At 36.2% G+C, this 22542-nt stretch overlaps 1 protein-coding gene across 4 annotated transcripts in view; it reads right to left on the minus strand.

Moving 5' to 3' along the window:
• The window catches only part of B3GALT1 (beta-1,3-galactosyltransferase 1), a 171096-nt gene that overhangs the window by 43213 nt on the left and 105341 nt on the right, over positions 1 to 22542 (minus strand). For 2 of the 4 annotated variants that reach the window (XM_054278282.1, XM_054278284.1), the window contains exons 1-2: positions 4205 to 4304; positions 4007 to 4058 (exon numbers count right to left, since the gene is read on the minus strand). The exons of 1 other annotated variant lie outside the window; for it this stretch is intronic. Coding sequence is in view for 1 of the 3 variants with exons in the window: in XM_054278284.1 (XP_054134259.1) it covers positions 4007 to 4058; positions 4205 to 4255 (103 nt within the window). In the remaining 2 variants the exon portion in view is untranslated. Of the gene's footprint in view, positions 1 to 4006; positions 4059 to 4204; positions 4305 to 22542 lie in introns of those variants that run through there. One more of the 4 variants, XM_054278281.1, reaches the window with a different exon arrangement.

Here is a 22542-nt window from a genome sequence, read left to right on the forward strand (position 1 = left end):
AGATCAGTGCATGTTGTTTGCCTACCAAGCTGAAGAGCAATTCCATGCCAGACTTATGGCCCTCTGCAGAGGACTAACCCTCCCCATACATACATAACTGCAATTTTAGTGTATCTCCTCAAGTTGCCATTGTGAAACTGTAATGGGTTTATTCTTTAATACCTTGATTACAATAGATTACTCAGTAGCATGAAGACCAGGCACAGCCAAGGCTGCCATCTCTTTTGCCATGCTTGTGGCATCTGGACTGCTGTTTATAACTTTGAGAATGTACAGAGTGACCTACTGATAATGTTGAATGTGATGGTGCAGAAGTTGAAAAGGGAGAAAAAGACTTATCCCTCTGATGACTAATAAATCCTATTTAACCTTTCCAATTTATTTTCCTATCTTTCAAAAGGCTATGTAAATACATTGTCAACATTTCCCATTTTTTCTTTGAATCCATGCAAGTAGCTGGTTTGTTGCATCTCTTGCCTTGAGGATTCTCCTCTTTTTCTTTGCCAGGTTCTCCAAGTCATCATTCACACAGGTTGCTTGATGTGATTACTGTTCTGTTCTCACCTCCAAGATGCCATTTAGTTTGAACTTGAACACGGAATTGTCCTTTTTGTAATGTAAGCTAAGGTTATTTCAGTTTATTTCCTTCTTGCTACGCCCCCCTCCAAGGTTTGTATGTTTTTGAAACCAGCCTTCTGGAAGAACATGAAACACCACAGACAATTGCTCTGTAATGAAGTGATTTGTCAGTGAACTATAATTCTGAAGTGTAGTTTTTAGTTAATTAAATACTAAAAAAATACCAAAAACTGCTACAAGCCCTGCTATTTTAAGATCAAGTTCCATGTCTTTGAGTCTCAGTTTTTGAAATTATGCAGATTTTCTGCATTAGCAATAAACTTTAAAACCAAGAATGAATGAAAAGCACATTCTGATCAGTTAACCAAGGAAAGCTGAAATCTGGTAGTTTAGCAGCTGTCTACAAATCAAAAGTCATAGAATAAATTTTCGGGTTGTGGTCTCATAGTGTTGAGTAATTTGAAATTAAATAATTGCTGCTGTAACTATTTAAATGAATTTTCTGTGATCTAATGATCTAATTTTAAAGCTTTAGCTTTAAATGATCATCTGCATTCCTCCTTTACCATGCCCATCCACTTAGACTTAGCTACATAATTCATTTTGCCCTTGCTTTAAGGTAGACTGATGTGATAGTGCTGTTGCACTGAATCAGGAAGTTAGGACTAAGAATGAGTGATTTGTTTGAAACTCATGTAAATGCTATTTAGGTTAAAGACCAGCTGGTGTGAAATTTGTCTCTGAAGGCACACACTAGGACTGATCTAGGCTGCAAATGCCTCTTGCTCCCATTCAGGGTTCCCTATATTTATGCAAATATTCTGCACTTCAGGGTAGCAGTATATGGCAAACAGGACATGTGCACTGGGTTATTTATTCCACCCTAGGCTCTGCTTTTTTGCACATTGTTACATATTCAGTTGCTTTGGTTTATTTTTGTCGCAGAAAATGTATATGCCAAACTGAAGTGGTTTAGAGTAGTCTCTTTAAAGGTAAAGGATAGGGGGAAGGGATAATGCTTGCTGCTGCTGGCTGGCAAAATGTTGTATATAAATGAATGTATTTTGCCTTTTTCTGTGGACAGATGGTATTTTAGGACAATCCTGAAGGTATTTCTTCCCATTATGATTTTTGTAAAGCAGCACAGCAAATTGTCACTTTGTACATTGTTCTAATGGGACACGGTTTTTGGCTGCTGGGTTGCTGTGCAGCACTAAGTGTGAATTATAGCTCAGTGCTGTATCCTGGTGAATCAGTGTTTACAAGTGTCTGCAATAATACAGATCAGATTTCTGAGTGACCCTGCTTGTGAAGATTAATAATTTCAAGCATCTTAATCTCCCTTCCTTCAGCACAGGTGTCTAAAAATAAAGGCTGTGGTTGTGCTTAATTTTGTGAAATCCAGTATGCAGATTTTAACTTGGCTGACTTCCTTGGGTCCATCCAACCACCTCTTCCTCCCAGCTTGCAAAGAAAATATTTTTTCTGACTCAGGTCTGTTGCAGCCCTTCTAAGGGTTCTTGCCAGCTCTGAGTGGCTGAAGGGTCTTATAATTTTGTCCTTATCCAGCCTTCTTTTGCTGATATATAAAGAGTTGCTATTTGCTCTGAGAAACAGCTTGTTATGCACTTCTGCAGTGACTCCGGGGAACATTACTGTCCAAATAGAGGAGCTGAGGTACACTGTGAAACTGAGGAGCTTTAACACCACCTTGGCAGGATTGATTCAGCATATTTGCAATTTCAACCTCACTGCTGACCCCTATATTGTGTCAGTTTTGGGGTTTGAAATTTAGCCTTGGATCAAACTTGCTTCTAAAATTATATTTATAGCAGGAGAAGAAATCAGAAGAATAAAATTATATTAAAAGAAACCTTATATGAAATTCCTGGGAAGGAATGGATTAGGTTGCCAAGTACTCCCCTAAGCCTCTGGTTTTTCAATTATGAATAAGAAAGCAATATGAGCAGCAGCTGACTTGCTGATCTCTGTCTTCACTTAAAAGTCAGAGCTCAGGCATTAATTTAGAGGACTGAATGCTTTTTTTCACTAGAGCCTTTACAATTCTACCATTCACAGTTAATATTCGTGCTCTGCAAGGCAGGTAATTTTACTAGAGAAAGAATACATCAAGGCTCATTCTGCTTTTAATGGAATTAGTAGAACTTTTACTGTTGCTTGTAAAAGGAGGAAGATTAGACCAAAAAGATCTATGTGTTAAGTATGAATTTGTATGATACAGATTTAGTCACACCATTTTGGGTATATTTAAAAAAGGTTGCCTCTTTCTAGGGCATTGTCTTGGTTTCAGTCTCTCCATAATGAGTTTCTATTTATGGAAGAGATTGAGATAAGTAGCATGCAGATGTCTAAAAGATAAATGTTTTTGCATGTGTTTTCTTGCTTTATCTTTATGCAAATGCTTAATTATTAATGCTTTTTAAAGACCACAGGAGGTATGCAGACTTAATTTTTTTTTCTGTATGGTTAGTAGCAGCAGTTTAGGTCTTTGCTTTCATTTGTAAGTATTTCAAACTCTGCCACAGAAAGGAAGAATTGACTTTTATGTATTTAAATACACATAAAGATTAAAAGAATTACAATCCTCATTTTTCAGTCACCTACATCATGATAATGGATCTGCAATATGAAATTTCTACAAAGTGCTATTACTATAATTTGTTTCTATTTTTCAACTTAGAAAAACATTTCCAACCTAAATTCTTAGCACACATTTTCAAGTTTCCTGATAATATAACCACTTCTGTATCTCAAGAGGTTATGTAGTTTATTGCTTTTGACTCAAAAAAAAAAAAAAATCTTTCAGGCAGCTTTGCTATTTTTTAGTAAAATAATGTATGGCATTAAAAAAGAAATTAGAAATACAGTTACTACCACCTAGATCACAGTGTTATGTGTTTAAATGTGTCTTCCTGTGCACTGTATTCTGTATGCTAGTATTGAGTATTCTATTCTGTATAAATTCACTATCAGTTAAAAGAGCTTTGTAGTACACATCAAATGTAACTATTCCCTTTTAATGTGATGCCAATAGTGAAGTGGTAAATGCATAAACCAAAGTACTTAAGGCATGTAGGTATTCAAGGTGCCATGTTAGTGTGGAAATGAAGGATACCATGAACAGAGGGACTTATAATTAAAGTGTGAGCCCTTTCATAGAGTAGCAGCAACCTCCCTTCTTGATCTTTGACTGATCTAGTGTAACACACTGCCTTAAAGATGGGATAATAATGGAATAGCCTTTGCTTATAGTTTCCTGTAGAAGAAATCGGTTTTAATAGTAGCTTTTGTATTTGTGCTATGCAGAACTTCATTAAATTCATTTCAGCCTTTATATTTTATGTTCCATTTTGGGTTGTAAGTAGGGAGTGCTTTCTTAGGTTTTCTTTTCCTGCTAAGCACTTACATTTAGTGTAAAGAGTGAAATCCAAATCTTTAATCATTAACAGGCCAAAGAACTGTTGAAGAATAAAAAAAGTCAGTCAACACAGTTTAATAAAAGCTATACAATCAAATTACATTATATATTAGTGTGCATTTTTACTGTTGTAATATCTATAAAATCGAGGCAGTCTATAAATCATAAAATTATGTAGGTACTTACCATTTTAAAAGCAGTATCAAGTGGAATTGGTGAAAATCCCCAGCATGTCATCAATAGTTGGTTAAAATAATGAGCCTTTATGGTATTATTTCCAAGTGTACCATCTGAAATCAGAGGAAATTTCCTGACAGTTGTATATTTTGTTGAAAAAAACCATTCAGATGTATATTACCCCCAAAATCCATGTCTGCTGCCTTCTACAGAGTACAAGGAGAGTGATTATTTTGAAAATGTCTTTTAGCTGGGTTACTAGGTAACTTACACTGTGCTACATGAAAGAGTTTGGACTGCATTTTGTGAAGCTGAATTCCAGTGCAATGAGTGAAGGAAACAGATGGAGTAAGAGGAGAACAGATGGGTATCAAAAAAACTACAGCTGCCATTTTCAGTACCTGTGCATTTACTGCCATAAATCAATTTATTTTCATTTACTGAAGAAGGAAAAGCATTAATTATTAAGCCAAAGCACTACAGGTCCCAGAATCACTATATGTTGAAAGCATCTATTTGTAGTAGTTAATTTGGATCCTAAGTGAGCTACATCTGAGAACAAGTTTCTGTGGATAAGAATGTCACCATCAGTCCAGTCATTTCACTCTGCCAGGGAGATTTAAATATCTCTCATACCGTGGTGGGGAGGATTAGTTGGTTATTAGTTACTATGTTGGACAGCTTTAATGTTTTCCTTGTGGACAAGAGGTGGGCTACTCGAGTGCTGCAGTGAGTGCTAATGGACTGCTCTGCCACAAGGCTTCCAGCAGGCACCTGAACCTACAGAGCCCAGAAGCAAGGCCAAGAGTGCAGGAGGCCACTTTGTTGCTCCTGCAGCAGCTTTGCATTGCAAGACATGAAAAGGTGGTTGAGGAAATCAAAACGCTATTACTGTATATATCAATACACCAGCAGCCCTTATTTGCTGTGGCACAGCTGCTCTGTCACATACTTGACCTTGACCCAATTTGATTATCCCTGTGGTTAAACAGGAAGTTCAGCTGAGAGTCCTCATTTCTCTCTGCCCTCACCCTGCTGGTTACTGCTAGCTTGTTGCTGATCCTCTTGAATTTTTATATGTGCACCTGTCCATTAGAAACTAGATGGTGGCTGTCCAGACAATTTGCATTTATTTTAGAATGCATCGCAATTAGTGGACTCGGAAAATTGTAAAATGCAAATAGAAATCACCCTTGTATTAGAAATATGTGGGAAATGAAGAAATTCAGGTCAGAATGTGTAATTGCTCTCTATCTTGTTGAATTTATATCAGGGAATTTTATGCCTAGAGGCACTGCATGAAGTTGCCACTATATTTTGGTGTAACAGAGGCAGAAGTATGAAAAGGTCTGTAACTTGGAATTGGTTTTCTGTGACATTTTTGTCACAGTTCCTTTTAGATTTTCCTGAGTAGTTTGAATTTAAAAATTCAAACTATTTTCAAATTTGGAAAAAAATTTACTGCTTCATTTTCTAATTGAAAAAATAGTAGGGGTTAGAATCACTACTTTTTGTAATGCAACATAACTGAAATACAGTATTTTCTGGTCATATGTAAAAAGATTGGCTAGGCCATGGTCCTTAATCTATTTAATGCAATTTAGAGCCTAATGTGGTAAACCTTGAAGTTTTTAACCTTTGTTAGCTGTTTGTAGAGTACCTTCCCAATATTGTCTCATTCAAGGTGAGCATTTTAGTGCTAGCAGTTTCCCATTCTGAGTCTGGACTACAGTCTTCAGCCATCAACAACCCTGTTTGAAATGCATCATCTTCTCACACTGTTAAGCACATTTCTGTTGGATTGGGATGTAGCCTATGCATTGGGCAAATAGTTCAGAAGGGGTGTGATGGGATGAAAAGGATGCAAGATGATTTACCTTCATTTCATAATTGAAGTGGAAGAGAAATCAGTGGTTGGTTTCATTCAATTAAGAAACATTAGCAATATCAATCCATTTTCAGAATAGCTCTATTTATGCAGATTCAAATATACTAGATTTTATTAAATATTTTTTGAGTTGAGAATCATAAATGCAGTTGGCATTAGTTTTTTTTGCAGTGACGCTTCTTACAAAATTCTGCCTCTCCATAGTAATCGAGCTGCTTCTGCTTCCCCACCAATCACTCACTTTGCAGTCTGAATTTGAAATAAGTGTGAAATATTTCTTTTAAGCAGGTATGACATAAACTGTAAACTACAGAGCGTTTTTAAGCTATGCATTCAAAAGAGTTTAAAATCTTGACCAGAGTCAAAAGAGTGAGAAATTATTTGATTTTTGTAGTTTAAAGATGGAAAGGGATTAAACTTATTCATTCTAAAAGTATAAAATTGCTTTATGAATTAAACTCAGATTTGTATTTACAATTTATTGCTGTAATTATTTTGAAAACAAACATCCTCACAACACACAAAGTAGTGACTGTTAAATTCCTATTAAACATAATGGCCACTAATGAGTCTGCCCTAATAGGTAACCTTCAGCCCACTGAAATCTGGCAATGTTGGGTCAGGAGCATCTTGATGCCAGTATGGAAGAGCAGTGTAATTATTTTGGTGTATAAAATTAGACTCAAAGACCCCTGGGAAAGGAAAAAGGCCATGCTGCTGTCAATACTCTCATCAGTAAGTGTAAGTGATGTGCAATTTCATTTATGTGTTTGATTTGTATTCAGCCCAGGCTGAGATTGCCATTTCTGAAACTGCCTGATCATTTTGAATTCCCTGGAGGGAATGCTTTTAGAAAAGACAGCAATCTTGCACAGTGCTCTTGCTGATGACAAAATCTGGGCTTCTTGCCCTGACATACAGACTGTAAGAATGTGTATGTAATGCAGAGAAGAGGGCTCTTTCAAAGACCTCCTGGCAGACCTCAGCTATTATGTGCCGAAGGCTGTTACCCAAGGACTCAGACTAATCTAAGTTGCAGCAGAGGAAAGCTCTCTTAAGTGGTCAAAACTCAAGTGCTTGGTCTTTTTAGAATTCTACCCACTATGAAGGATGGAGTGCTGGTTTAAATGTTTCTTGGAGCTCCCATCCCTGTGGGTTTGTTTACACTTCTGCTCAGGGAGAGTCCATACACTTTAGCTTGTTAAGATAGTACAAGGTGAAACAGCTGTGAAACAGCTGTGGGACACAAATGGGAATAAATGCCCAGTATTCACTGGTTTTGGAACATCTGTCAAGAGTCCAGTGTCCAGCACAATTCCCATATTTGTTTCTTCCTGTATTTTTGTCAGGTATTCGATCATTTGTAGTTAAGTAGAGCTTCATCAGGTGATCCAACAGTTGACAAAAATGTATTCTCAACATTATGTGCATACAATATGTGTGAATTAGTCTAAGGGACTAGTTAGTAACTTAACCAAACAGCAGATTCAATTCTGTATGTGAAATTAGAATTTTATATTTAAGGTGTAGGTATCACTTTGAGATAATGAGAACTTTCAAATAAAATACTCTAGTCTGGTTCTGCTTTGTTATTTCACTGTTAAGTAAAAATGAAACTTAAAGTTCAATGTATTTGTTGGTGCTAGCACTATTTCTGTTGTAATTTTGGGATTCTCACTTACTATTCTTAGTTACTTATTCTAAAATATTTGGAAAAAAAAGCCACAGGCAAGCACTTTTTCTCCTGATGCTGATTGTTCATGTTGGAGGGGAAAGATGGAGGTATAAGGGCTTCAGGCAAGTTTTAAAATTTTTAAGCCATGGCTAAAGCTAATTTAGATCACTTGGTGTGGGCTTGAGTGAATGTAGGGGCAAGCTGAGAGGAGGTGGTTAGGTCCATGCAATGAAAAATAAACTTAGGCAAACAGGAATGTGATGAAGAAAAGTGTAAATGAAGGTACAAAGTAATGTAAACTGAAGACAGAACACTGATTATTATATATAGCATAGCATAAAACCAAAGGAACACCCAGGAAACAAAATTCAAGTTGAAAAAGGTCGAGAGGTTTTCTGAAGGTAACACCTGACTTCTTTTGTTCCAAACTCTGATTCTGCAATCCTTCACTTTTTAACAAATAATTCTCACTAAATAGTTGCATGAAAAAATTTCAGTAACTAATCAGAAAACATAGAATGTTAAGCTTTTTGTGTGAAGGGAGGGAATGTTGGGGCAGCATCCAGGAAGATTTCTAGAACACTGAAGAAGAAATAGGATGGAGAGTCTGAAGAAATATTTTTTAATATTTAGCTCTAACAGTCAAATGTTAATAACTTAGAATGATAGAAACAGGAATCAAAGCACCTTGTTGTCTGTATATGATTAGTAAAGGAACACCTGTGAATGAGAACTTTTAATGATCCAGTTCTGAATATCTGAGAATATATCTGACTTTTTTCTGCCTTTAGACAACTATATTAGCAAAATAACTCATGTTATTATTCCTTGGATGCTTTAAAAAATTATATATATAAAATTTCCTATAAATAGAAAATACTGGCTACAGACACAAATAAGAAAGTGTTAAGAAAAAAAGCTTTGTAAGGAACCTAATTTTCTGATGATGAATGTTCTGTCGAATGGCTATCATGATATGTCCTCCTACTTAGCAATAGGAGAGGGAAGAGGGCTGTATAACTAAATATCTCATCAGAATGATGATCATGTTTAATGTACATTCATTCTGATGAGATATTTAGTTATACATTTTATACATATATTCCTATGTATAAAATGTGTATATGTATATATAGTTATACATTATACATATATTCATTTTCCCTAGCCTTTTTTTTTCCTCCAAACATTCATCTCACTAAAGAATTTATCACTGCAAAGGATGATGCCTAATGTAAAACTTTCTTTGTGCTAGTTATCTTTTACTGATATTAGTGTGACTTTATTCCCTTGCCTCCATCCAAAAGGAAAAATGGGAGTGGCATCATTGCTGTTCCAATGCTTGGGTTTTGCCATGCATTTACTCAAGCCAGAGCAGTTCAGTAAACTTCAGCAGTAATCTTTTTAAGCAAGCATAAACCAGTTATGACCACTATCATAATTGCTATTCTTAAAGCCAAGGGCTGATAGACTGTTGATGAAGAACTAAAAAACAGCAGCTAAAGCTTTTAAAATGAAATGTTTTGTTGCTTTGACTTTCTGTAGCTGTTTCTGTAAACCTAGAGTTGAATCTCAATTATTGTTTTTTTCTGATGGTATTTCTATTTGGAAATGTTAAGTATTTCATGAGAAATTTTATTCCTAGAAGGTCTTGAATTGCAGCTTTTTTGAGCAAATATTTTTTTTGCAAAGCTGAATGGAATTCTAAATATATCCCATTCTAAGCTTTAAGCCTTTTTTAAAAACTTCTATTAAAATATGGGCTCAGAGTTAGGAAAAAACCCAACATCTTAAATTAATCTAAACTAATCTAATAGAGTATATAGTGTATGTGTCTGTCTTTACATGACAGTGCAAGTCTAATATATACAACTATAAATATCCATTTCTTTTGTAATGACTGTTACATATTGTAAGTAGGGTATCTGTATGCTGCCTGAGATGAAGTGGTTGCTTCTTCACTGAATAGTAGCAGCAGAATTTGACTGCTTTAAAAATAGGTGTTCATTACAAAATTCATGCCGTCCTCACTAAACTGAGGCCCTTCTGTGTTTAGATAAAATAATGACCAAGGTCTAGGCCTGCAGCCCACAATTATTTGAGTTATTTTTGCTTAGTGCTGAAGTCAGCAAAAATTTGTCATAGGTCAGGGACTTATAACTGGTTCTTTGAGTTTGTTGAGTACTGCAATTCCATGCCAGCTTGACTTACAGTTATGTTTCTGACATCTTGCTAGGTTTCTGTCTGTTTTATATGCAGTGACAAAGGCTAAGTATATTTTAAACAGAGACTTATCATAATATTTTACAGTGTCATTAAGACTTTTGGCCAGTCTGATCTACTTTTTCATCTTTTCTTAATGCATTTCCATTTTCCCTATATTGCCTACACATACTGAATTTAGAGGAGACTTTACTTCATGAAGTGTCAGCTTTTGTTGCAGTCATTTTACAGTCCTTTCATCATTATTGCATGAGATTTGTATTGAGTATATAATTTAGCTTGCTTCTTGCTCTGTGTTCAGTCACAACATGAATCTTCTGCCATAACACTTTCATAAAAAGAAAAAAACAGCACTTTAACAGGACAAGAGTATTTCAGCATGGTGTGCTAATGTGAAACATACTTGTGTATGCAGGTTTGAATCCCCTGGAGCTTGGCAGTGTCTTAAATTTCTTAAATGGCTGATGAGTATTTGGTTGTTTATGTGAACGGTTTCAGGGCTTCTGCCTACAGCTCATAATGCAAAAGCTTCTGGCACTGCTAAGACCCTTTTTGTGCTGGCTGGAAGTCCCAAGGCAGAACAGGCAGGGAGTCAAAACTGCTGCAACAGACATGAAATCCTGGCTCTGCTGACTTCAGTGGGAGTTTTGCTGTAGCTGACAGTGGGCCAAAGCTTTAATCCAGAAGTAGTCCTCCCTTGTTGATAATCCTAGTGTATGCCCTAGGGGAAGCTTTTGCTGTGTTGCTACCACCCAGACTGTGTTTGTGCAGAGAAGATGTAAGTCTCTTATGGTGTCACATTCTGCCTTTCACAATCACAGCATGTCTGGGAATGAAACTGGGGCAGAGAAGAAAGAAAACCTGAAGTGTGGACGCAGGCTGTCTAATTGCTTGTGTCCTGAGTCACTCCCAGTAACACGGATCAAGTGCCCTGACCTGAGCAAGATTAACTTCTTGCGGTTGCAGTGGACTTCAATGACTGCAGCCAGTGTGCCTCCCAGTCCCTGCTTCTGCATTTGCAGATTATCCCTTTAGCCATGCTTTTGGTATGTGAAGCAACAGTACGTTCATTAATTCAGTCCTACTTAGCCTGTGCAGAGCGAGTTATCCGTGTAAATGTGATCTAGTAAGCTATTCTCAGATGCCTCATAAATTTTTATGTTAAATGACAGCAGCAAATGAGAAGTGTTTGACACTTTTTTAGTTATGAAGAAGGTGTGTGATGAAGAACATCAATTTGCATTTAATTGATGATGATTAAAAGAGGAAATTATCTCAAGTTGTGCTGGGGAGGTTTGGATTGGATATGAAGAAAAAATTCTTCACTGAAAGGGTTATCAAGCAGTGAAACAGTCTGTCCACTTAAGTGGTTGAGTCACCATCCATGGACATATGTAAAATATGTAGATGAGGCACTTAGGGACAAGGTTTAGTGGTGGACTTGGCAGTGATAGATTGATGGTTAGACTTGATGATCTTAAAGTTTTGGGGTTTTTTGTGGTTCTTTAAGAAGAAAACCAGCTAGAAAGTAACTCCTTGTCCATTGGGAAAATATATTTTATTATTTCTGTTAGGTGAAAGTGTTCCCATTAGAAATACTGTCAAGTTTTCTGTTTTCTGAAAGTATTTATTCTCTTGCGCATCCTGTCTGAAATATCATTTTGCTGCTTTGTGAAATACAGTCAGACTTTCAAAAATCAGGATTGTTTAGAGTTGTAAATAATGCTCATCCTATCAAGGGCAAAATAATAAACCATTACTGCTTCACAGTGCTGGAAGTAAAAACAATCTTTGCTATGTGTTACTGTCTTAAGTTTACATTTAAAAAAAATTAGAAAAGAATTTAAAACATTTTGGGGAGTTTTTGAAGGGTTGGTGTTTGCTGCTTGTCTTTATATACCTCAAATGTATGAAAAGAAATTGCTGTTGCTGCTTCTGTGGTACCACAAATTAAATTCAAAGCTTGTTTATGCCGCTAACAGTTATTAATTTTATACTGAAGGTGGAACTCAGTATTTTTATCTGTAATGAACTGGGAAGGCTCGTTAACTTCAAAGCATTGCTACAGTGGTTTATCCTGTATGAATGAGAATTTATAGGTACAATACATGTATCCATTATGCTTATTCAAGCCTTGTGATAATTTTTCAAAAACCCAAAATAAACAGTAATTTTGCTATAATTAACTTCACAGAAAATTAACATATTTGTTTTCTTACTTCTGTCTTCACACAACTTACTTCCTTTCTACAAAGTTCATAGATGGTGGCAACCCAAAGAGCACTTGCATGTTGGGCAATCATAATTTTGGGGTCTGAATGTGAAGTACTATGCTAGCTGAGCATTATTCTAGATTTGACTCTCAATCAGTCCTTTCAACTGCTTTTGAATCTTTGAATCCTTATAAGATTCAATTCCTTCATAAAATTCAAGTATTAATGAAGTAAATAAAATATTTTTGCATCACACAGAACAATTGTGTACAAATGTGAAAGATGTAGTCTGAGATAATGTTTCTGGATTCTGCTGTCTTTAGGGTGTACTTTGGGAGCAGAAATTAACTGGTGTTTCTTCATAAGAAGTTCTGTTTGTGTTCTATCTTTTCTGTAGTTTTTATAGAAAAGACTGGTCCTTGAGATGGCATCCTTCCAGGAAATAGTTTTTGCTTAGTGATTAAGACCTTCTCAGATATGTCCCTGTGTGGTTTTTACTATTATGTATTTTCTAGTCTGATTAGTAAAGGAAAAAAAACCCACCTTTTTCCCCCCCAAGACTTACCTGCTTATCACTAATTCCTGTCTGAGCACCTTACATTGTATAATGACACTTTAAGTCTCATTACCAAGACGCTGGCTATTTCTTCAGAATATTTAATTGCATTTTTTATTGTGATGACCAGAGGATAAAGTGGGTCCTATTCCACAATAATTTAACTCATTCTACTTCTCTTTTCATGTCAATTCTGATTCCACATGCCTACTCCTTGAGCTATCTGCATCAATTTAATTTTTGTATGGCAAAGCACTGTACACTTCTCTGCAGGTCTATATATAAAAAGCAATAAGCTTACATCTTTCACTTGTATCAAATGTATTTCATATCCTTTTTTTCTGGTATACTTGCTATCTGTCTCTTTATATGTACTGCCTGTCTGCATTTTCCATGTCACTCTGCCCCTTTTCTGTCAATTGACAGAATTTCAGCTGCAGATGAAGGGTAATACTTCTTCTACCTCTGTGCTGATGGGTTCACACACATTGCAGACAATTTCTCTGCTATGGTATATAAAATAAACAGCCACATATTTGCTTTCACACATACACAGTACTGCTTCTTTCAAGCAATATGTCTGTATATATGGAGAAAGTTCTAAATCTGACTAAAATCTGTCTCTGAAATGAAGAAAATACTAAAAACCCAGAAAACAATGATGGGCTGGGATCACTGTCAAAAGCTCTCAATAACCTAATCAGGCCTCTTACTACGTAGCAGTATCTAAGATATTTGAAGTGCTCATGTTGTACATGGAAATTGTCCTATGTTTATAAAATTCAAATGGAGATGCATGCATTCTTTTTTAAATACTAAACTGCAGAGGTGGCCTGCATGGAACTGGTCTCCCAGGATTGAAGACTGGTGTCAGACTGACTGATAGCTGCCTGTCCATCAGAGCAAATTGCACTCATTGCCCTGGGACACTCAGCAGGTTGCTTTTGTTTTACTCACACTGCATGTTACTGTACCTGTCCCTGTGCCTTGGATATCATCCCTGATCTTTAGCCCCTGATTCCTGCTCCTACTCTTGAGCTCCCACTTGCAGTGCAGTCTTGCTCTGTATTTTGCTCGCTTAGCTCCCTTACTAGTAGTAATCCTATTTCTCCTCTCTGTCATTCTATGATTTGTCTAATTCTTGACTTAAGATCATCTTAACTAGATATGTCATCTATTAAAAAAACAGGAAGCTGAGCAGCGACTTTGATGAAATCTCTGTATAAGTAATTTAACTCTTTCTTCAGGTTATTGTTGTAAATTGTTCTGGCAATCCCTGTTAATGGTGCTCAATCATTCAGATTTTTTCTAACTTTTGGTATTTTGGCCTTAGAAAAGCCCTGCAACATCTAAAAGGTTCACTTTTAATTTACAACCAAAATAGATTGAAGGATCTGTAAGCCTAAGACAAATATCTTGTGAGTAGTGTGAGATTTTTAAGAATAACAAATTATGGTGACAGTGTGGTCTGTCACACCAATAAAAGTGACAGGATTTATAAATCTAATTAAAGAGTTACAGAGAAACAGGGGAAGGAGTATGTACTTTGGGTGTCAGCAAAAATAGCTGATACATTTCAGCTTGAATTTTATTCTAATTTAGCAATATATATAAATAAAGATGTGTCTCTGGGTAGTTTTAAAATGTAAATGTGTCAATATTAAAAACAATTTTTATCAAATGAGAGTACGTAGAAAAAGACAATGAAAAAGTTCTCTGTCAGTGGTGAGGTAAGTCAACATGCCCTCAAGTGGTAACAATCAGATATTTAGGGGTCCTAGATCGCTTCTTGTGTTTTTGTCCTTTCTTAATTCCTTTTTCAGATGTTAGGCAAAATTCTGTTTACTTGGAGGCAAGAATAGCTCAACTGCATAATCACTTTCTAATTGCAGATGTCACTGTGGCTGCTTTTGATTGAATTCATGGCATTCTTCAGTATTACCAGTGGGGGCAATGACACAGAGTATTGCAAAGCCTGGCAGTGTACAGTATACTGTATAGCTTTGGTATGGATGCAGTGCTCAGGTTTACCCTCAGAAACACAGATTTGAAGCTTCTAATTCTTCAGATTTATCTGTGATATTAGGGTCTCCTAATATCTCCTACCACACAAACTTTTCATCTGCCGAACTGAAACGTGAGACCATAATCTAAACAAAGAGAAAACACAAAACCAAACTCAGTTTAGGGCCTGCTTGTGCTTTAATACTTCAGTACTTTGATGACTAAGTTTGTGTGTGTGTGTCTTTATGAGAAATAGTATTTACTGTAGGCTTGTTTTGTTAACAGAGTGCTGTGTCACTAATTGTTATTTTTAGTGGGTTTTTCACTTCCTATTTTTTGGAAGCTGTTTGAATGCCAAATAGTAGCAATCTGTTGGATAATAGATAGGAATAGGGATTGTAACTAAATGTAGCTATAGCACATGCACTTAAATATTAATCAAACCACACTGACTTTGGGGTCATAATCTGAGAGATTATACTAGACTCAAATCATGAACAGATCTTGTCAATATAATTTTTTTTTCATTCCTAACTTTTGTCTTGCATAGAAAATAACTAAGTAGCTCATATTCAAAAGAGAATTTCTGTTTCAAAATTCTTAAACATAAAGCCTTTTGAAAAATTTCATCTTCCACCATTGGAATGCTCTTTGAAATTGCTCTTGTTAGTTTGCAAAGTGTTTCATTAGTTTTATGAGGATTTTTGTAATAAATGTGTGTTAGATCTAAGATGGGGAACAAGGCTATATTTGCAGTTCCCAGAACTTCTCATTGTAACAGTTTTCATTCAGTTGCTAGGAGCTTAGCCAAACTTTTAAAGTATTTGGGCTGAAATGTGTTGTGTTATGATGCAGACTTCAATTGTATGAGAGCATGCTATTCTTCACCAACTCTCTTTGCCTGCCTCATTCATGTCAGAAGATGGACAGTCCTGATTTAACAGACATTTTGCAAATATGTAATTTAAAAAGGAGCTTCATTCAGTTTGTGGCCCTCTGACTCACTGCAGCATTCAAATCTTTCTCTGAATTGGACACTGTTGATTTTCTCATAAGACTGATGGGCTCCATAAAAACTACAAATGTTAGTGTCTACATTTCATAATATTCTTGTGGAATGAGTATTTAGTATTATTTCCATTTTACAGCATGGTACTATGGCACAATAATATATCCTCAAAGCACAGACCAGTTTGAGTGACTAATGTGAAATAGGCGTTACCTAATTTCTCAAAGAACACAATTTTTCATATTTGTCCAGAGCTGGAATTTTTAATGCGAGCAAGTCAATTCACTTAACTTGTACCTATGAATTGCTGAAACTTCTGCAAACCTAAGCCTTTGTTTGCCAGAGTATGTGCTCAGAATACACAGCAGTTTTGACTGCAGTGGCAGGAAGCAGTGGCAAAACTTAAAGAAATTCCGGTCTCTGCTCTACTTTCATTTATATAAGACCTAGACCTTTCATTTCTGTAGCAAAAGAAAGTGGGATTACAAACGTCAAGGTCATTCTCTACACAACTGTTTCATCCTCTGAATCTCATCTTTTCTGTGCACTGCAGTGGCAAGATTTTTCTTTTCAAATTATAAATTGCTGACTCTTGATATTTCACAGATGAGTAGGAGTCAGCAAGACATGCTTAATTTTCAATCTTATGCCCATAGAAGAAACCATTTTGCTTAGGTAATATGGAAATCTTTCTGATAATCTTTGTTCTAGAGTTTAGCTTAAAACCCCCATTGGCTTTTTACTCCATATGACATACTCCAGTCACACGCAAAATGCTCATGCTTGGGATCTGCATGAAGAGCAGCCCATGCCATTTTTGTTTTAAGGTCCACATTGAGATACACTGGATTGACCTAATGACAATTCCAAAATTCTTTTCTGGTGATATCCTCAAGACATCTTTACTAAAAAGGTGATTTGATGATAGAAGCTGGAAATTTCTGAATAAAATGGCTTTTTTCCCCCTGTTCTCATGTAAGCAGCCAACTTTTGAAAATTATGAAATACCAAGCCAAGAGCTTCTTTTACAAGGTGGAAAAATGGACAAGCCCATGCTCTGGGGCTAAAAGTGTGGATATGGAGGGCTCTGCTGCTAAGACTGTTTAACCACCCATGACCATGTGGTCTTGCCCTAATGTGGCAAAGGACAGCTCTCCCAACTGTATTGTTGAAATGTTTACTATACTGATGTAAGCATACTAACTTGGGAAAACAGTTTTCTTCTGGAGAGTTGCTCTTGACCTGGATCCTTTCATGACATAGTTTATAGCGGAATTTCATAAGCATTTACAGTGCTTCAAAGGAAAGGCAGGACCTTCTTAAGCCAGCTTTTCTCAGAAGTCCATTGGAATTACAAGTTAAGCATTGCAGTATGGCACCTAAATAACATCCCAAATCCTGTCTATTTGTGTGGTTATTTACAAATACTCTCAGTTCAGGTCAGGATTAACATTTTTGTCTTCTCCAAGCCTACTTAGATGCAATCTGTCTTTATGGCAGCAAAACTGAGCTATCTGGCTCAATTTTATGTATAAAATAGAAAAGGATAGAGACTAGACATTGGACAAATCCACAGGCAGAATGCTGCTGCTGTTGTTTGGTTTGTTTTTCCAAACAGAACAGTACATTCAAGGATATAAAACCAGTTACACATGATAGTATATTAACCTAAATTAAGCTTCAGTGAAATGAGTATCAAGAACAAAATGAGGAATTTTTATGCCTTTGTAATTGGGAGAAAATGAATATGTGGTCAGCTGTGATCCAACTGAAAAGAAATCTGGTCCATGAGATAAAAATGAGAAAATCAGTTTTGTGTGTGTTTTGGTATTTGGAAATCTTCATAATATACATCTAATTCATCTTTTAAGTTGTCCCACAAGACTTGGGAATAAGGCTGCACCCTACACTTGATTATGAACTGCAACGCAGAGAGGCATGAGCATGGTCATGAACAGAATATTCAGTACTGTGTGAGTAAACTAAGCCCTGTGGCCTCAGAACCTGGCATTTTGGTATTGGTAGGTGGGCACAGTGGATGGGTGAAAAGACTTCAAAGTTAACTCTTTTTAGGAAATAATATCTTATATGGCTTTTACCATCTTCTATACCTGATTAATGCATCTCTGGGTCCCCAGGGAAAAGGACTACAGTACATAAGTACAAAGGTTGTTCAGTAGGAAGCAAAGATTGGAGAACCTACAGAATGAAGAGTTTCATACAAAGAGGAGCATTCACTAAGGGATCATAAAGTGGAAAGACCTGCTGAAGGGTTTCCCCTGTGGTGTAGGTGTGTCCCTGAATAGGTCAATTGAGCCCCCTCCAGTCCAGCAGGACTGCTCAGTGAAGGGTCTCCCTAATGGGATACTGACAGACTGGCTGGGCACAAGGGTCTCAGCTTCCCTGAGGTGCAGACAGGCAAATATGAAGAGTGGAGCAAAGGAAAGGGTAAAATAAATTTCCCCCCATCATGTGACATGGTGCTATAATGTGAAGTTTATTACAGCTAAATAGATATGGTGGTACCAAAAAATAAGTCAGCAAATCATACTGAACTGCACCCTGAAGCAGCTGTTTTACTAACAGTCTTTTAACTTTTCTGCTATTTTTCAATTTTATGCAACAACTTAATTTTGTAAAACTTCATGGTTTTGTTTTGTATTTATCCTTTGTCAGTTTTTGTATTAATATAACCATACCCTTCATAAATCATAGAATAGTTTGGATTAAAGGGGACCTCTAGTTTTAACCTCCCTCTATATATATGTAGATTAAAAACATTAAAAGAAAGACTCTTTGCATTTAGATAAACCCATTACTGAAGGTGAAAGAGAGAACCCTAATTTCTTTCTCAGTAACAGCTTTCATGAGACTGCCTGAAGACTCTGATCAAATGAAGAGATTTTGTCCTGCTGAGCAGCTGTCAGTAAGAAGGTTCTAAACTAACATTAAATGTCTTTCAGCAAAATATCGTCTACATCTGAATAAAAATTTAATTTTTCTGTACAATATTGTAATAAGTATTTCTCTAGAAGTAATCATTTAGCAGCGTGTGGAATTGCCAAAAGGAACAAGAAATCATTTAGACAATATAGAGTTGGAAGGTAACACACAATTATAGACCTGCAGCAGTGTCAGCCAGTTAGATATTATTAATTTGTGTTAACTTCATGGAGCTTGCTTTAATGCTTAGGAAAGAAGACTGCAAAATTGAAAACATGTAACTGGTTGCAAAACCATTTCTATAACCCAAGGAAAATAACTGTCCTGGAAGATTAAAGTCCCAAATGTCTGAGATTCATAATAAATAAAATACAACTCCTTTTTTCCAGTGAAGCAAGCACATTAATCCTGTGTGTATTCTTCACCAGCAATTGGAAGTAAGCTTGGTAGAATTTTCTTTCTGTAATCAGTGTCACTTATCTACATCTCTATGGCAGTACTATTGCAGGCTTGCTAAAAGGTTTTTGAAGAACTGCTGACAGATACAGATTGTCCTGATGAACCTCTCCTGGCAACACAGAGAAAAACACACCTCAAGGAGGTTCAATTCACTGGACCACTAGAATTTATTTCAAAAGTAGCAGTTTTCCCTGATAACTCCTATATTTCTAAAGGGAACCATAAGTAGGAACAAAGGGAAAAATCCCAGGATGTGTATTTTGCTTTTAGTACTTTATCTCCACTGCCTGAAGTCCTAAAGTGGTCAGCAAATGCACCTGAAGAAGTGTAAGCTAATAGACCATCAGGTACCCATAGTGTATAAAGTATTTGGAAAGGAGATATAAGGTCTGACATCTTGTGAACAAATAGCTGTATTTGTACTAGGAATCATTGTGGTTATTTTTCTTTTAAAGAACAACTGTATTAAAGTACTTTAAACATTTTTCTTGATCTTACACAGGTACTCACTAAAGCTTTTCTTTTTTCTTATATAGTGAAAGTGATGTGTCTCTTCATAGCATCTCCAACATTCATTGCAAGATTCATTGGCATTCACAGTGTCTTAAAAAATGTGGTATGAACATTAAATCCAATGACAGCACAACCTAAAGTTAAGTTGCTGTGGTGGTACTTTGCTGTTGTTCAGGAGCTGACATCAAAATTGAGTTAAAGATATCTATGTTAGACAAGAAGCTTCCTTAATGAGGCTGTAAAAGTTTTGAATTTTCAGAAATTGCAGCAAAGTGCATGGAATAGTTTATAATGTAGCTTTCACTAGCAGCATGTGCTTCCTTAACTGTGGCTAGCTCAATGACATGAAATGCATTGCAGTTCCCTGTGGGATGCTGTGTGTGCTATTGTCTGTGGCTTCATCCACACCAAGATAACACATGAGAAAGGGAAAAATCTTAGCTCCTAACCTGGAAGGGAAAAGATCCAAAAATTGTCTACATTCAATGTACCTCTGAAATGATAATAAATCATGTAACCAGTGCATAGATTTCCAGCTGGAACAAAGCCTTAACTGTTATAAGATGTGAGGAGTGATGATACTAGATTAATTATTTGTATTATTGGGGAGAGATAATGGCTACAGAAAATGTAAAATGTGCAAAAATAATACAAAAAAAACACCCTCAAAATATTTTTGACAAAAAACCCCACAAGTTTGCCCTCCTGGTCTGATTTTTTTTCTCATTAAATGTGCTCTAATTACGGGATTTTTCCACTATTCTGAATCAGTATTGTGCTTCAGATGCTTTTTCATTCTAAAGCACTTTTCGACTGCACCATTCCCATTTTGTAAATAAGGCTGGAGTTAACACAATGAAGAAAAGCACACTGGTAAAAGAACGTAGCTAGCAATTCCATGAGAAAATGAGATCTTTCCTGGAAAGGAAGATATTACTAAGTTGTCTTAGTATTCAGTAGTGGAAATGGAGCAAAATTTTAAAAAATTATATTTCCCTTATACATTTTTTAAAAAGTTGTTTCCCAAAGAGACAAATTATGAATGGTTTCTTTAAAATCCAGTGGAACTACTAATTCTAGCAATCATCAAATTTTGAATGAGATCATTGCTAGTATTAATAGTATTACTGCCCTTGAGTTCAGATTAAATGAACCATCAAGGGGTGAATCAGTGTAAAATTCATCCCTCTGCAGAAATTTTTTGTGAGTTTGTGTGTCGTTATGTTATTATTTCAGTTCTAATTCTTAGTGCTACATTCCTCTCAAATTTGTAAAGGAGCCCTGGAGCACTGCTGCCTTTCAGCAATGGCAGGTCTCGCATATTCATTGCATATCTCTCAATATCTGGTGTTTACTTTTAAGTCCCAGTAGCTAACAAGGGTTTCAAAAAATTGTTGGGTCCTTCAGCCCGCAAGAAGTCTGAAGACATGAGCAAATGTATGCCAGGTCTCAAAATGTAATAAAGCCAGAAAAACAAATTGAAAAGGCTTTCAGTTCTTGATCTGTGGTGAGAATCTCTACAAATACTTGGAGGTCAGTTTTATGAAAATTCTGGGGCTCTGGATGTATAAACTATGTACATCCAGAGTGTGATGTATGTGTGATGCATAAAGTATACACTTTTTTTTTGTGTATTTCCCTTTTCCTCTTCTCCTTTCCAATAAAACCCTAGCAGTTTTAGAGTCACCCTACAATGATGTAGCAATTAAATAAATGATTGCCATATCGCTTCAAGCAGTGCTTGGAATACTTGGGAAAACTTGGTACAAGAAAAATGTAAAAAAAAGCATCTACTTCTGCTACTCTGGTGTTCCTTATTTTGACTAGGAGGAGAGGAATAGGACCTTCTTGTTGGGTCATTTTATTGAGTCAGTAATTGAGATTGTACTGTCTTTTATTGGTAGGCTTAGTTGGTCCTGAAAGCAAAATAACCCCCAATACTTATACAGATTTTAAAATTCAGTTATTTCATGCTGCTTGCTTGTGATGTATGTTTTGGCAAAGGAACTTTACAGGAGAGTTCATGGAAGAATACAATTTAAGTTCATACTTGAGAGGAGGGTATTTGAAGAGCTCATACTGGGTATAAAAATAATGTTCAGACAAACACCGAACAAAGTCTAATACATGGCTTAATTAGTTTCACAGACTAAATTGTGAATAATAAACATTCACAATGGGATTGAGCTACAAAAGAGGAACTGTTTGCAGAAATTATTCAGCAAACAGTTGTAATGAATAATAAATATGAGAAAATTGTGATCCACTCATGGACATTTCATTACTAAGTAAAAAAGGCAAAAAAAATCTGAAGTAAGTCATGAATGGCAAGTAAATTATTAATAATTTCCACAAATTTACTGTTGAGATAATGTGCTGACTTTGAATCAGTGTAGGTATGTGATTTCTTCTCACTGGTTTTGTGTTATTTTAACAAGACAGGTTCTGAGTTAAAAATGCAGACACTGTTCAAAAGAGTAATAAACTCTAGTAAATCTTAAATTCTAAGCACCATATTGTTCTAAAGGAATTTATATAAAATAAATGGAAGTGATTTATCTGAAATAAATGAAAGGTGTATTTGCCTTCAAGCATTCAAAAGTGCTGGTTGACTGTGCTGGCCTGTTTGTGTCTGAGGGTAAGCACCTGCCCAGGTGTGTGCTGGGTCCTGGGCTGGGTTGCACACAGGTAGCTGGGACAGACTGGGTGGTCACAGCTAATGAATGAGAAGAGTATGGCCCAAGTTCTCGTTTTTGAAGCACCACGTGAAGTGAGGTACCAATTTCTGGTAGTAGCAGTGCATTTTTCACTGTACTTTAACAAGAGGGGTTTACAGCTCCCATTTTCACAGAAGCTCAAAATAG

Source organism: Melozone crissalis, unplaced genomic scaffold (assembly GCF_028551555.1).
Source record: "Melozone crissalis strain CALT ecotype California unplaced genomic scaffold, PUWL_Pcris_2 ptg000023l_1, whole genome shotgun sequence".
In the NCBI taxonomy this organism is placed as follows: Eukaryota; Metazoa; Chordata; class Aves; order Passeriformes; family Passerellidae; genus Melozone; species Melozone crissalis.